This window comes from Pieris rapae, chromosome 16 (assembly GCF_905147795.1).
Source record: "Pieris rapae chromosome 16, ilPieRapa1.1, whole genome shotgun sequence".
In the NCBI taxonomy this organism is placed as follows: domain Eukaryota; kingdom Metazoa; phylum Arthropoda; class Insecta; order Lepidoptera; family Pieridae; genus Pieris; species Pieris rapae.
Window position 1 is genome coordinate 1,266,957 of NC_059524.1, and position 17,099 is coordinate 1,284,055.

At 33.9% G+C, this 17,099-nt stretch overlaps 1 protein-coding gene across 1 annotated transcript; it reads left to right on the forward strand.

Annotated features, from left to right (window-relative positions):
* The first annotated feature begins 757 nt into the window (after nt 1-757).
* Nucleotides 758-16,610, forward strand: LOC111002972 (nose resistant to fluoxetine protein 6). Its single transcript, XM_045631725.1, has 13 exons — nt 758-985; nt 3,248-3,387; nt 4,472-4,787; nt 5,178-5,289; nt 5,884-5,968; nt 6,423-6,589; nt 7,655-7,733; nt 8,101-8,204; nt 8,603-8,776; nt 11,450-11,597; nt 12,190-12,373; nt 13,203-13,345; nt 16,376-16,610. Exons 1-13 carry the CDS (start codon nt 910-912, stop codon nt 16,514-16,516), a joined length of 1,869 nt encoding a protein of 622 aa, XP_045487681.1. The 5' UTR covers nt 758-909; the 3' UTR covers nt 16,517-16,610.
* The last annotated feature ends 489 nt before the right edge of the window (nt 16,611-17,099 follow it).

Here is a 17,099-nt window from a genome sequence, read left to right on the forward strand (position 1 = left end):
AAATTATAGTAGAAACGTGACATGAGAAATATTTTTATTTTATTTTTATGTTATGATAGCAGCATGTTATCATGAATCAATGTGAAACGTTAGCTATCATTATTATTTTGCGTTTATGCGGTATTTCGCTTTATTTTAAAAAGTGGATACATACAGGAAGGTATAAGAAGTCGCTTAGTACTTATAGGTGCTATATTTTCTATTGAAACTATTATGGGTTTATTTTTTAACATTAAAATGAATAAAGTATCGTGCCAGAAGGATTTTTGACAAATATAATAATTATAAAAATAATAATAAAAAATAATTACCAAATATGTGATAATTTCAGTAGACAAATAAATTGTTTTCCAGACATATGGTACACCTTATTTGAGGGCATTTTCCAATGTTACACAATAAAAAAAAATCCAAAATTTAACTCACTATAAGAAAACTCTTTATCTTCACAAACACGGCAATAGTCCTGTGTCTTTTTATTCCCTACCCTTAACTGATTATGCTACGTATAGTCGTATAGTAATATATATATGTATTGTATATAGTGACCCTGAGTGAGTCATCGGAGTGCTTTAAATAATAGAGAATTTTAGTTTTACTCTATATTAAACACTCTCATACAATAATAGAATATAACTGTATGTGCATTTTTTTAATAGAACAGGCAATCGGGCAGGAGGCCGCTAAATATGTTAAAATCTCCAGCGCTGTTGTTGCTGTTTTAGATAACCCGATACATTTGGCGTCAATTGCGAAAAAGTAGCTTCATTGCAGCGCTGACTGCAGACTTGCAGCGCCACCGAAACTTGATAAGATATAAAGAATATCGGCCTACAGAATGCGTTCTATAAAGCTGTCTGTTGTGTTTTTTTTTTAATATATAAGGTTGTGTTGATTGTACACTGGTGCATGGAAATCAAAATGTTATTTACAGTGTTTTTTATTGTGTTAATTAATAAGTGCGTTGGTATACCTGAGCTAAATGGTGAGTAATAAAACGCAACTAATTTATTTAAAAAAGTATTTATCAGAAAATCTTGTGCACAACCCGTGCTTGTTAGTGTCTCATAAAAACGCTTACAAAAACAATATGGAATTAATTTCTTACTAAAATTACGAGTCTCTTATTCAACGTTCACATCAGACATACAATTGACTGACGAACATTTTTTAAGATGTTTGAACTAACTTTTTTTATAATATGTCCAAGACGATTCCACCTATTCTCTAAATGGTAACTGACATTGTACCTGAGAAAAGTGTATGCAGAGAAAACAAAGTGCAGAACAGAAGAGTGCTCTTTTATTCATAATATCCAGGACATAGTAGTGTAAACTTGTATAAAATAAAATAAAAATGTTTATTCATTTTCAGTAGTTACATTTTCATGTATTTGAGACTTAAATGGAATCAGTAGTGCCTACAAGCATTGCTCTTAATAATAATAAGCCTGGCTACAATCATATATGGGGCGTAAGATCGCATTTGTTTCCTGTTTATTTCTTTACCAAGTTGGTGATTGATCAACTAAGCTTCAGAAGATAAACGACTTATAAGGAAATTGTATTCGTTTTGACAACAAACTCCTAAGCGAAATTAGAGTATTTCTAACTAAAAACTCTCGTTAACCATAAATTAATCAATAAATACTATTGATTACCGATATGAATAACGTTATTATGTGTTTCAGTCTTTTATACCTAAGTGACCCCTTACATGCATAAATTCTTCACTCAATGGCATAACTGTAGGTATTGGCTTATGGCTATAATAAAAGATACCGAAAGATAACCATAAACGTAAGAGCAATTGTTATTTAGTACAGCCGAGAAACGAACGCGTACGCGTTGAGAGTCCAAAGGAGCGTACCAATTCTTAAAAGGCCGGCAATGCACTCGCGAGCCCTCTGGCATTGAGAGTGTCCATGAGCGGCGGTATCACTTAACATCAGGTGAGCCTCCTGCCCGTTTGCCCCCTGTCCTATAAAAAAAAACAAGACTACACTGCTTAATAAAACATTTGCTTAAAAAGTTTTATACAGTTTAAGTCGTAAGGTTATCAGTGGCAATCATTAAAAACATTCCGACTTGAGCATTGTTTATCTAGATTTAACGTTCATTTTTAACAAGTTATATCTGCAAACAATTATGACACGACAATATTATTAATTTGCACGTTACCATAAAAAATTGTAGATTTCATTTTGACATTGGCCAACCTGATCTGAATCTGCATGACTGAGGCAACTATATACTTGATTTTATATATGTATATGTAATTATGTAAGTATATAACATGTTAATGTAAATATATCAAATACGATTTGAATATTGCCTTATTTATTTCTCGCTTTGTCTCGAGGTTCTAAGACTTCTTTCAAACCCTTAATTATTATCATAGTGAGCCTTAAATGATATTTTTGAGTAATTATCACCACCTTTTGCTTCTGATCCTACTCTTAGGGCTTCGTCTATTGACTCAGAATTCTTTGTTCAGACATCCCGTACATACCGTCTTTAAGGTAAACTATATGGCTTAGGAATCCGAGGGTAGTAAGGTTCTTAGTTCTCACCCTCTTTATTGGAATCGATATCTAGATAACTCTTTACTAATACGAAAACTATGATTTTTAACCGCTAAAGGATTTATTGCTTTAAGTTATTGCTTTAAATTAAACAATCTTGTTTACAAAATTGTAATAAACTTGACTTGATTCGACGTATCTGTTGATTTGAGTCTGTCTGAACTCTAAACAAAAGAACCACTTAAAAACTGATATGAATTGCTCCAAAATAACGAGGTAACGCCACTGAATCTCTCGGCTGCATTTCCAGACTTTGGGGCGATCAGCAACATCCACGACTGTTAATGTAAAGTGGGAACAAACTGTAATCCGTGTCGTATCAAGTTTTTATTTTTCAGACATTATGTAATGGTAGCAGATCCTTATATATGTTGTATGATTATGTAAAACAAAAACTTTACGATTAAATAGAGTGGCGGAGAGTTTATTGCCAGTTCTTCTCTTCCGTTCTACGCCCTTGATTTGAGAACTAGAAGAGATTTGTAAAATTAGAATAATTTCATATATATTTAATTTTCAAGGTTCATAAGTGTACATTGTGTTACATATATGAATAATACGATAATTATACAATACAGTTATGATTTAGAATTTGAATTTAATGTAATAAACTGCAAAGGTGCGATGCCTTGGTTGTAAGTTCACTCTAAGTTTATTTTTCAGACACGGAATACTCCCGAATGCCACCAGTATTTAAAATGGACCACTTTGATGACTGCATATTTAAACCAAATGGGACTTACTGCATGGCTAATTTCGTCTTAGTTTCAGATACACAAAATGATCTCTTGGATATGATAACGGCGAGTTTTCACTTTATAAGTAGAGATGTTTGATAATTAATTACACTGGTTGACCCGGCAAGTTGTTTGTCTAAAAAAAATTGCTAATAAAAACATGGGTTGGTGGCAGGAGAGTGGAAATTAAGGGTTGTATGTATATTTAATGCCATGTCAAATAGGACAGTCCCTTATCACTTTGGAGTAGAAGAAGCTTTTCTCAGACACACAGACAGACAGAGACGTAGAGTAGACAGACGATATATCTATATACAACGCTGACCCCAGTGAAGTTATTTTTCTACGACTTCTGCTAATAAAATTGGCGGCAATAGTATAAAATTAAATGTAATTATTTTAGATAAGGATTGATATCTACTTGTAAATCAAATCAATCTAATAACAAAATTTAATTATCAAAATATCTCTCGAATTTTTTTAATTCAAGCCTACCTACTAAACCTAGCTCTGAAATCACTTCAACCAAATCGAAAAACTATTAAACTATTAAGATTTAAAACGTCCGAGTTATCAGATCACAATCTAACTCAGGGTCGTCAAGCATATTATTCTTAATGTTATGTTGATAATTAAATAATACGACTTAGCTATAAAAAATGCTCAAATAATATTAACGCTGGTTCAGCGTGCTGATGCGATTTACGGCCATAGAGGGCTGTGAATTCAACTGCTGATTGTGTGGTGGTAAACGGTAAGTTTACTCAATTACCTTATCCTGCTTCGAGCGACGCACATTAGGAAGTCCCACATATACCTCCACCAAAGGGAGCTCTCGCCTAGGGAATGTATTTCTTCTTCTTGTAGTTGAAGGGCACTACTGAATGGACTTCCCGTCCATTCCCTGACATTGCGGAGCCACGCCTTCCTCATTCTGACAGCGCCTCTTTTTTCCTCGATCTTGCCAATCATGTGACTTGAAATATTCGGTACCGTTCGTGCACATGTCCCAAATAACTTATCTCCTTCTTTTTAATGGTCAAAGAGAGTTCTCGATATCTTTTAGCGCGCCGAAGAACTTCTTCGTTCGTGACTCTTATTTTTGCACCACTAAATGAAATGATGTATTAAAACCCCTTTATTATTACAGGAATATTCGAAGGCAGTAAAGACACGTTTTAATCATACAAAATTGCGTCATGGTATTTGTGTTTCACAAAAATGCAGATACGTAGACTTTAGTAATAAAGAGGATCGCGGATTGAACCTTGAAGCATGCCTCAACAAAACGTATTGGGACGAATATAAATTAAAAACTAAAATTATTGAACCTTTAACGTGCAATACTAATGAAAAGGAAGATGTTGAATATGATGTACTTGAAATCATTGCGGCTGTTGTATTTATATTAATTCTATTAACAAATGTTATTGGGACTATAGGTGACTATTACTGGAATGGAAATGGTGATAATTCTATATTATGAATATTATTAGCATATATGTATAACTTATTCCACGTTTCATTAAAAAACAGTAGAAGTAGAAAATTAAATCACTCAAAAACATTTTAAATATTCATATTATAACAAACATTTATATATAAATCAGATTGTATTTAATCTAAATTTACTTTATAAAATTAACGAGACTTTAAAATTGATTTTAAAGTCCCACGAATAATTTATTATTATTGTATAAAATTTTTGGACCATTAATGTGGCAAATTAAAGATACTAGCTGCCCACGACACGGGGAATCCTACATTCTATAATTATTGCGTATGATAAAGCGTTTTCTTTACTTTAATTTCTTCTTTACATAAAATAATATTTTTAAATTTAAAATGTTTTTCAGGAAACAGCTACTTATTGTGTTTCTCCGTAAGACGAAATTGCCATAAACTATTTATTTCATACGCCAACTTTGACGAAGATCAAGAACGTCTAAAATCAATACATGGAATACGGTATGATTATTCTTTGCCCCAGCATCACCATTTCGTGCCTCCGCTAAATGTTCATCCTATGATACCGGCAAACATGTTGAACAAATGTCCTTGCCTTCTAGGTATGACTGGAGGGGGAGTGACGTGTCGATTGCGTGATTGATAAATCAGTTGACGTTTGTGTCCCGCGCTGCGATACCCCCACTCCCTTGTTTAATGCTCAAGAAGTTTGCCGGTATGTGTAACCATTTCTTTATTCTGCCCTTCGTCCACTAGAAGCTGCAGTATCTTGTCGTATATTAAATCGATAGAATTTTTTTATCATGTGACACACATACATTCAGATGCATGCATTTCATATGTTTTTTACTGCTAATATAGATACTTAAATAATTAAGTAAATAAAATTCGGTCTATACTCAGTGCCCACGCGATAGCGGTTAAAATTTTAAGTATACACCCTAGCGCCATTACGCCGGTTCGTGTGTCAAAGTCAAAATCGACAATTGTCATATTTCTTTGACTGAGACCGATGTAGCACAAACCGATACAGAACTATTCACTTTCCATACCATGCGTGTAACATTAAGTTATTTATACAGTTTACATTTTTAGGATGTTAACAATAGTGGGTGTTGTTGGCTTACACTCAGTTTTGATAACAATAACAACGCCTGCAAATACAAGATTTATAGAAAATGTGAGTTATTATCACTATAACGCGAGGAGTCATACCGTCTACCTGCAGTCATGGCGGAATACCAAATACCATCTGTAACATCTCGTCGTCCGTGGTTCCACAACTGAGCGTTTTTAAAGCATTCTTTGCCACGCAACACCGCTGCCACTGGCCACTGAAATATTTCCGAACCAATTCAACTAAAGGACTCGAGAAAATAGAGTACCGTTCTTGAAAGACCAGCAATGCCCTTGCGAGCCTTCTGGTAATGTCAGTATCCATGGGCGTCGGTATTTCTTAACATCAGGTGGTCTTCCTGCCCGTTTGCCTCCTATTACATAAAAAAACGTACAATTTATATAACCTATCCGAATTTCAAAGACATTAGTTCTTTGTACGAACTACATGTCATCTGAGTCTGTGCAATCCACATATAAACACTTGGCCAGCGAACTTAGAAGATATACTTTTACAGCTTTATGATAACATAATCAACTATGTATACATAAATGGAACAATTGTTGTGCAATCTTTTTTTGTAATGGCTGGATTTCTCTTGGCATATAATACAGAAACCGTGAATTCAAGAGAAAATGTGTCGTGGAAACTGATTCCTTTAGGATGTTTACGAACATTTATCAGGTATGCAATATTATTAATATTTACATACAAAGGATATTCATGGAAAAAATTGGATCAAGTTGACTTTAGGGACCAATCTGGTTGCCAAACTCCAAAAATTTTTAATTCCATTTTACGTCATCGTTTCTTCAAGTAGGTGAAATAGAAAAACTATATGTTGGAGTCGAGTAGTTCTGATTTTTTGAACTTTGCAGGATCAATACACGATTTAAATATTTATCTTTGCTTGATAGAAAAAAATCCAAACATTGCAAATTTTTGACACTTTGAATTCATTTTTTAACAAAAATGTTTATAGCACATGATTTTGAAACCTACACGATATGTTTTGTAAAAATCATAAAATTACATTCATTTATTTATGTTTTATATAAACTAAATAATTTTACATAAAAATTGGTTTTGAGACACCATGGGTAGTGTTACACTGGAATCGTTCAGCTTGCGAATTTCATCACTTAGGTATATAGGCTGTGTCCCAATGAACTTTTTGACTGTCTGTTCGCATTCAATTAACATTCACTCGAACGGTAAGGTAAAATTTGTGAGTAAAACCGGCATGCCTCCGACCTAAAAAGTCGATGGCGTGTCACAGAAAACTGATCACAAACTTGCACAAGACATCTGCACCACATTTTTTTTTTGGTTATGTGATAGTGTAATACAATAACAATAATAAAAGCCCTTTATTCGCTGTCTATTTAGCTTAAATGCTATTCTTATCAAACAGTTATATTCTTAAATCTAATTATATAGCAAAAATAATAATTAATTCTCAACCGCTTTGGTCAGGTTGTCTGTTGAGGTCTCCCCCAATTGTTTCCATGTCTCTCTATCCTTGGCAGACCATCCTTTTGGTAGATCGTCCTCCCATCTTTTAAAAAAGATTGTAAACATTTGGTCATATTTGGCGGTTGGTTCTTGGAACTTTGACTTATCCTTTGATATTGATTGGTGAACAGTTGGGCATCTAGCGCGACCTCGTTGGGTTTTATGTAAAATCTAGGCTAGATTTTTTTCACACTTCACCTAAAAATTTCAAGCAAGCTATCAACTTCTTTTCAGATTGACACCTTCATACGCTGTCATCCTACTCTTTACTATGACTTGGCTTAAGCGTTTTGGCTTCGGACCACTTTGGCTGGTAATATTCAACTTTTACCGACCTAAAAAGAGAAGAATTATGGCTATATTGTTTTTGTGACTAGAATGTCTGAGGACCGATCTTGATGATTAAGCAGAAATTTTCATCCAACTCGTCTACGCTGCAAGAGTACAATAGTTGTAAAGCTCACAAACATAGCCCCACTCTATATAATCTATACTCATTAAGTAGTACTTAAAACATCCAAATGACATCGCCAAAGGGCTTGCAATCCAGTATATTTACCTAAATATCCGTAATGCTACAATCAGGAACTTTTACTAAGAGAGCATATAATATATAAATAAAAGTATCGTAACATACTCATACGGTGCTCTTTTTTAGCATTAAAAACGTATATTTTTAGGGAAACATCACACTTGAAGCCGAGTCCTGTAAAGTGAATTGGTTGAGCCACCTTCTTTACTTCAACAATTATCTAGGCAGTAGCTATTGTATGCTACAAACCTGGTAAGCGAATATTTTTAATTGTAATGCATTTGAGCCGTGCATGAGTTGCACTAAAGAGGCGCACCAAATCATTGCCGTGACACTCACAGCTCGCAAACGGCTCGCGAGCTGCACATTCGCGACATATTCGCCAGATGGAACGCATGTCCAGCTGAATTAAAAAAAAAGATTAATTTCCTAAGGTCGAAAATTTAAGTGAGGTGTGAACACACGCCAGCCTAAGCCTCTTCAATACGGCGGTCGTGTCGCACATCCTTCTTATTACGCAGGCTACAGAAAAGAGTAATTGTGTGCTCACACATACACTCGTACTACAATATCTACGTCTCAATAGTAATAAGCCGCCGTGGCAGTTAGCTTGGAAAATAGTATTAGTATATCTTGGGATTTTATTCCAGGTATTTGGCAGCAAACGTGCAGTTGATGATTATGGGTTACTTCATATGTGCACTGGCCAGATCAACAATTGTTAAATGTTGGACACTGGGAATTCTTTTCGTTATTGGAATCATGCTACCTGCGGCGTATACATTCTATTATAATTTGGATGCTGTCCTTCTTATGTCCCCTGAGTACGTATTATAACAAATATTAATTATTTAGCTTTTGTATGGGGTGCTAAATGTGTGGACACGTATGCCCCGTCTCACCTCCCTCAGACCAGCAAAAAAGCTAGGAAATGCTGCCAGTGGTAAAGCACTACCTAAGTGACCAAACTGTTTAAATTTGGATTAATTTTCTTTTTGTTCCCTCAACTTAACTATTGAAGTGAACTCTTTTATCGGCGTTGGAAAAAAAAATCCGCCACATTTTTCCGTTACGCGCAATCTTTTTCCTACCACGGTTGAATCGTAGAGATTCGAAGCACAAAAAGAATAACAATATTGTAGTTTCGTTAATATGAAGAACCAGTTTCATAATTTATTAATAAACTATTTAAGAACGCAACATAAAATTGCATTATGAACATTAAAATCAAAGAAAAGTGTTAACAGTGTTAAAAGTAGTAAGGATATATATATTATATATTATACCCTCTAGAAAGTAGAAACGAGAGCCATCTAGTTTTATTCATCTAAAACGCACTACACGCTTTTAAATCATTATTATTTGTTGACATAAATAAATATTAATTTAAAAGCATAATTTCAAAAAATTTTTGTCGATTACTTCAAGTAAATGCAACGCTTTGGAATCCTAGAAATTGACAAATTGTGAAACTAGGCACGAGAAACAAAAACGCAAACAAGAGCTTCGTTCGATTGCAAATGTATTTATAATGTCGGTTTTCAACATAACAAAGAAAATACAGAATTTGAGGACTCAATATAACAAAGAATTAGCCCGTTCTCAAGAGCCAAATGGTAGAAACGTTACAAATTGGTATGCCTATGATTACTTACACTTTTTAAAGGACTCAAATAAGCCATACAGACTTGTTCATATGGTAAGTTTCAAAAAGTATATATAATATTCAAAACAAATTACTTACAGCCTCGGCAATTATACAATTGGCCTAAACCGTTTTTAATTAAATTAATTAATCAAGTTTAGGTAATAAGTAATAGTTTGTATTTTAATGGTTAACTGATATATTATGCTAATGCCGAAATTAGGAATGTGACATTTGAAAGACAACATTATCTCCTATTACTTTTCAGGATATTTAACAATAAATCAACTAATAATGCTATTTATCACCACCTCCTAAAATGGCAAGAATTGGTAATATAATAGATACCAACTTAGTTAACAAAGAGAGATGATTTTTCAGTATTTAGTGAATACATTGCAAATTAATTGCGTTCACTAAAATGTGAAAGAAGCCAATTATTTGCAAGAAAGAGAATATATAATGTTAAAATGAATATCCTAAGTGAAATTAGTCTGAAACCTACCAATGTCTTCACAACAGCCACTTCTCAAGCTGTGCAGATGCAAAATGAAAAATTATTGTATACTGTACCCATTATAAACAATAATAAGAAGCATTACCAACATCTCAAGGACCTCCAACATCGGCAATTAATGATATTATTAATGGGATCTGCCACTATTCAACATTCAAAGTTGCCATTCACTTCTCCATGTGGAAGTGGATAAACCTGAAAAATATGACATGAGACATTGAGTTATTGTCTTCTCATGGAGATATAATCTAAAGTGATTTGTGAACTTGTCCTAAATTTCTAAGGTATACAAATAACTTGTATTTATTTAGAAGAAAAATGTAATTAATGACTTCATAAATTGAATATGCTTATAACGTCTATCATTGTAGAGACAGGTATTATAAACTTACACCCATATTCATAAAAATCAGTGCAGTTGTGTACAATTACACTGATTTAGTTGTAAATAATTGAATTGATGTAGGTAAATATAATTGTACTTATTACATAAAATAATAATAATTCTACCTCTTTTTCTAATACTTGGGTGTGATTCTGGTATTTATTTGATTAAGATCCGGCACTAAAATTGATGGAGTTTTTACATGATTACAAAATTTTTTGGAATGTAAACAATATGTTTTATATTTCAGAATGAGCATAATAATTCTGAAATATGCATATTAATAACAAATATATATAATAACGATAATAATGATAGTAATGATTATATTACAATTTATAAAATTCTGTAATAATAATCTTAGTAGTAATAATATAAGGTAAAATGATAATTGTATTATTTGTATTCATGTCTATGATAATAAAAGCCTTTTGTTAAACATTATCTAATTTAACTATATTTAACCAATTTCTGTACAGGTGCATATGGTAGGTAATTTTTCGAAATATAAGGTCATAAACAAGTTTCACTTCTTACGTGTCTTCTTACTTTAGGTTAGTAAAATTGTAAATACTGTACATTTCATGGTTAAGTCTATTTGAATTTTTTGTCATCGTGAAGAAGTCACTGAGCTACGAAGTTTCATTTCTCCTCTCAAAGTCAAATTCATAAAATTTTCACGTGTGTCTCTCACAATTTGTATGTGTTACACACACACAAAACTTAGCGATTAAAAAGAGTGGCGGAAAGTTTTTTGCCAGTTCTTCTTGCCCGTGACTTGAGAACTGGAAATGTAAATTTACAATTTTGATGTTCATAGTGTTGCTTGCTTACCTATATATGAATAAAGATATTTGGAGTTAAAGTTTAAGTCTCTTATCCGCTCTAGGTAACTCACTTGTACTTCATACAAAAATATAATAAAATAATCTTCATTATTCCAATTCCAGGTTTGCGTTTACTTTTAACGATAACCCCACTTTCAAACACGTTTACAAGACGGGACATACAAACATACCAAACTTTATAATGGGCATTGCTTTGGGATGTTATACTTATTACTGTCAGAAGCAACAAGTCGACATGGCTAAGTTTAAAGTAAGTTTTTATTTAAATCTACCTTTACCAAAAACAACAGCTATTAGTGGAACGCGGTGTTAAGTCACTCAGTCTAGTAAATAAACCTAGTTGTAGAATATAGTTGATCAATTCTCTTCTAGTAGGGCACTACACTTCTGAGATGAAAAGTGATAATCAACGCGGACGAACATGAAACGTGTTATAGAAGTTAATTGATGAGTTTAATAACTCTTTATAATATTAAACTCTAATATTTTATTTTATTTGAAAATGATGAAAGTAATTTTTACGATGCGCGCGCACACCGTCACAAAAAAGCGTAAAGTTAGCGTGTTCAACATTTTAAAATAAAAAAAATTACCATTTCTTTGATTGTGTAGAAATATATTTTTTAAAACAATATAACCTTTTTTCTATTGTTACTGTTGTTATTTCTACAATCGTAGAATAAGGTGAAATATAAATTAAATATAGGTATATAAATTTTAGAAAATATTTTTATCATGTTTGGGCAAAGAAGTATAACTTCTAACTCATGTATATAAAGTACGCATATATGGTTTTTGAATAATTCTATATCTACGTTATATGTAAGATTCTTTCTTTTCAGAAATATAAGTTCCTTTTCAATCTCCAGATCCCTATTATATTAACTATGATGTTGTTCGGATCTATATTTAAGGATGGCTTGGACATTCCTCCCTACATTAGAGCAATTTACGCCGGTCTTATAAAACCTATATATGGGTGCTGTCTTTGTACTATGATTTTTGGCTCCGTATTTAAATTTGAAAGTGAGTATTTACCGACATGCTTTATTGATAATATAGTATTAGAAAGTTAATATGGAAAATTCAAAACTATCAAACACATATTTATTTCAACGGCTGAAGCGAAGTAAACGCTAAACTACCTCTCATCTTAAAAATATAAATGAATATATGAATTTAATTTAATTATTATGACTAAATTTATTATGTATGTACAAAGAAGTTAATTATAAGTTACATTTTTTCCATAAATTAACATACCGTTTGTAAACAAATGCTTAAAATGCAAGAAATATTTACTTATTTTTGCTGCAATTGTTGCTGTAATAAACATTGGAATTCCGCTCTGTCTATCTCTTTCGCTTGTTCCGCGCTCTCGCTTGCACGCTCGGCTCAGGCGGAACGTGACAATGAGTCACGTTTTTTCGTGCGTGCAGCCGGCGTTCATCGATTTATAAGACATTAAACGTCAAAACTATAACATACTTCACATCAGTATGTCGAAACTTTTAACCTAACAACTCCGCTACAGTTGCATCGTGCCTTTAGCAATCTAAATTTGTCCCTACCATTTCCTGAAAGCATAGTGTTCTCTAACTTTTGTGAAGGTTACTTAACGATTGATTAACGATATTTGTTGCTTTTGGAGATACTAATATTTGCAAAGTATTCCAATATATCTTCCAATTATCAACTTTTAAGGAGCTAGCTTAATAGTGTCAATAGTGTCTACCATTACTGTTAACTATAACTGTATTATACAAAAAGCATTATCAAACAATAACATGATGCTTTGTATAATACATAATGCTGAATCCATGAGGTAATAAATTGTAGGTTTAATTTTTTTCAGATTTCATTAGACCCATACTAGAATGGCGGATGTGGAAGGTTCCAGCTAGGCTGTCTTATAGCGCGTACATTATCCATGTTACCATTATACGACTTATGACGGGACTTGGAACTTCAGTATATGATGTTAACTACTTGCATTTGGTAATAATTTTATTGTAATGCGAAACGGTTATTTCGTTTGTGATTGGTCAGCTACGTGTCTAATGGCGCCAATGACAAACGAAACGCGCCATTTTGTTTTTTTTTACTGACTAAAATATCGATTGCTTTCTAGTTTATACAGTAAGCGACTTGCAGTTTATAAGTTTACCAGCTGAAATTTTGTCTTTTAGTATAGACATTTACATTGCTAGCATTTTTTGTAAATTAGCTCTGAATGATTCTCTTATATGGGTTTTGCTCCTTATATCATCTGTTTTTGTTTATAATTTTTCTCAATAAGCAAGTAGGTTATCAGTTTTGAGTACATACAAGCTTGTTAATTATGCAGTTATAAAATGTATTCCTTTTAGCGAAACTAAAAATCCAAAATCATTTAATAGTATTTGTAACTATACAATTTTAAACCTCAATATTTCAAAAACGAACTAATACTAATTTACGATTACTTTAATTGTAAAGAACTGCAATCATTTCGGCATGCCTTACTTGATAATTTTTTTTTTGTAATTTAAATTTTTAATTTTATAAAAAAATATCAAATTATATTTGTAATATTATTGCAGTAAATTATAATGTATTAGTGATTTTATGTACGGAATATAATAACGATAACGCCCAAACCCAAAGGTAAGGTAAGGTAAGGTAGGTGGGCTCAGTTTCCGCAACTAGACTCGAAATTGGTCCGTTTTGCGTAAAGCCCTGGCTACTTAAGCCAGCCCAGCTCCTTCCAGAAGCACAGAAGTCTCCTGGGCACTTCACAGGCTTCTCGGAGCGACCTCACTGTTCCGAGGATTTCTTTACGTTGTTTAGCCACAGCCTCGCATTCCAGGACTACGTGGGTGACTGATTCCTCTGCACTGAAACAGCCTCTGCACAAGGGGCTGTCTGTCGCGCCTAGGACAAGTAGATGTTTATTAAGGAGACAATGGCCCGTTATTGTCCCTATCATTGTTTTGAGATCGGTTCTGTTTAGGTTTAGAAGTCGCTTAGTTAGTTGTGGGTTCACCACTGGCAGAGCCATTTTGGACTGCCTGCAGTCTGAACTATGCGACCATCGTTGATTCTGGATTTCGACGGATTTCCGGATAATCCACGTTCGAATTAGCGAGAAGGGCAAGGGAAGGAGCGGATACGGGCCATCCGGCGTCATTCCGGAGCCTCTTCTCGCAAGTTCGTCGGCAGCATCATTGCCGAGAGAGCCACTGTGTCCTTTTATCCACTGCAAGGTAACCCTATTGGTTAGTGTTAAAGCCTCCAGTGCTTCATGACACTCCAGTATTAGTTTGCTGTTTATCTTTTTGTTTCCGAGCGCCATCAGCACGGATGCACTGTCGGATACGAGCTTAATGCAAAAGTCATTAACTCCTAACCGCTGCACGGCTCTGGCTGCCTCCGTTAAGGCGACACATTCACATTGAAAGATCGAGCTCTGTGTGCCTAGGGGTAGGTGTATGTTGATGTTGAGATCAAGAGAGAATATGCCAGCGCCAGAGCCACACCCTGTCTTTGAACCATCTGTATATATACGTAGCTCATTCAGGGTAGACTGATCACGTTCCTCTTCTCTCAATTGTATGTGATAGTTCCTGTTGAAAATAAGTTGATTAGTGATTCTGTCACATGGTGCAGCTATAAGAGGTTGGTACTCTATTGCCTTGTTCAGAATCGCTGTGTGTGCACTATAGTGATTCTTTCCCCACAGGTCCAATACCATAAGCCTGATGGCAGCTAGTGCTGCCTCCTGCTGTATGTGTAGGTCCAGAGGTACGATTCCTAGGGCTATCTCCATTGCTGCAGTTGGTGTAGTTCTCATGCAACCGCTAGCAGCGGACAAGGCAAGCCTTTGGAAGCGTCTGAGTTTCGTGATTGCCGTTTGAAGCTCTGTTCTTGGCCACCAAACTAGGGCTCCATAGACCAGCATTGGCCTGATAATGGCAGTGTATAGCCATATAGTTATCTTCGGCGATAAGCCCCATTTCAAAAACCCAACCCCAATAACCTATCTCTATCCATACTTGACCATCTGAGATAGACATCTTAAATAATAAATAAATCCAAATATTGATAAAAGTGTGCCAATAACCAATACGAGCTATCCATGGTAGGTCGCATCGGTGTATGTGGATAGACCTATAGACCTTTGTATGAAAATGAATAAAATAAAATAGTTCAACTGTGCCAATATCCTATCTTAAGATTTTAACTTACACCAGTTTTTAAAATAATTAAAAATCTATTTGATATGTTTTAAACATTAACATGTATATTTTAATATTATTTGTACGGTTTTATTTACTTTATTTGATTATATTGATTATCAAATATGTGAGTGTAAAGTGCGAAGAGATTGCATTATATCCGTCGCCAAAAATGGTCTGACAATCCACAATCTCAGATTGTTTTCAATTATTTATTGGGTTCGGGCGTTAGAATGTACTTTTCAAAGCGGACTAGCGAATTCGGAGAGAAACAAGTATGAATTTTCTAGATAATTCTCTGACTATGTTGTCGCTGTCATATTTACTAATTACCTACTACTGACATATACCTGACATTTTGCAATAAAATGTCATCGGTTAAAGTAACATGTTATTCAGTCACAAGTACATTTAAAGGCGATTTATATTTTTATTGATTTAGTTGTTTATTTCGGAAAATAAGGTTCCATATCTATGTTAGTAATTACAACTTAATAACTTAAATCTAAGTGTCAGTAGGTTTACATAATATTCATACCCGTAACACCAGCTGCCCACTGAAGTATGACGACTTAGGGTCCTTCAAGAAAAGAGCGTACAAAGTTCTTAAAAGGCCGGCAACGCACTCGCGAGCCCTCCAGCATCGAGTGTCCATGGGTGGCGGTATCACTTAACATCAGGTGAGCCTCCTGCCCGTTTGCCCCCTGTTCTATAAAAAAAAAACATTCCGCATGAAATGGCAGAACAGTGATTGAGGCAATCGACTCGGTCCGCGGAAATCTTATATGTTTTGTTCAATTTTTTTTTTCAGTTACAAATAGCTCTCGGAGTATTGGTAATAGTTTACCTAATCACAATTCCGTTTTGGTTGTGCATCGAAGGACCTATTATCGCGCTATACAATTTATCAATGAGGAAAAAGACTGTGAGAGTATCAGAATCTTCTAAATAAATACTAGATCGATATACGAATTATGTAAAGATTGTATATAGCGAGTAAGTATGTTGAAAATAATTATGTATAAATAAATTTTTTATTTTCCTTTTCTTGGTTTTTCTTTATTATACTGAATACACATAACATTTATAGACGGTGAATTTTCTTGTAAATCCTTCTTGTAATTTTTTTTTATTGAGGGACTTGTAAAAATAATCATCGAATAAACAGAAACTTAAAGCAAAGATGTAGTGTAACTTACTTTACTTACAATCTCATCTCCATCGTTATTTTTGAGAAAACATCCACCCCTCTTCACATTTTTATTAACCTATTTAAATAAAAATAGTTTGCTAAGTGCAAAACTCACAACGGCTATACCAATTGGAGTATTTTTTTATTTCTACTTTTAACTCTTGACTTTTTATGGAGGATTTAATCGATTACGGACATAGATTTATTCCAGAAAAGTGAACATTGTCTATGGGACAGAAGTTCAATATGTATGTAGTTACTAAAAATGTACGATAAGTTAAAAAAATCGCTTCAACTGCGCGGGGGCAGCTAGTTACTAATAACAGTAACTTAAAAAGACAGT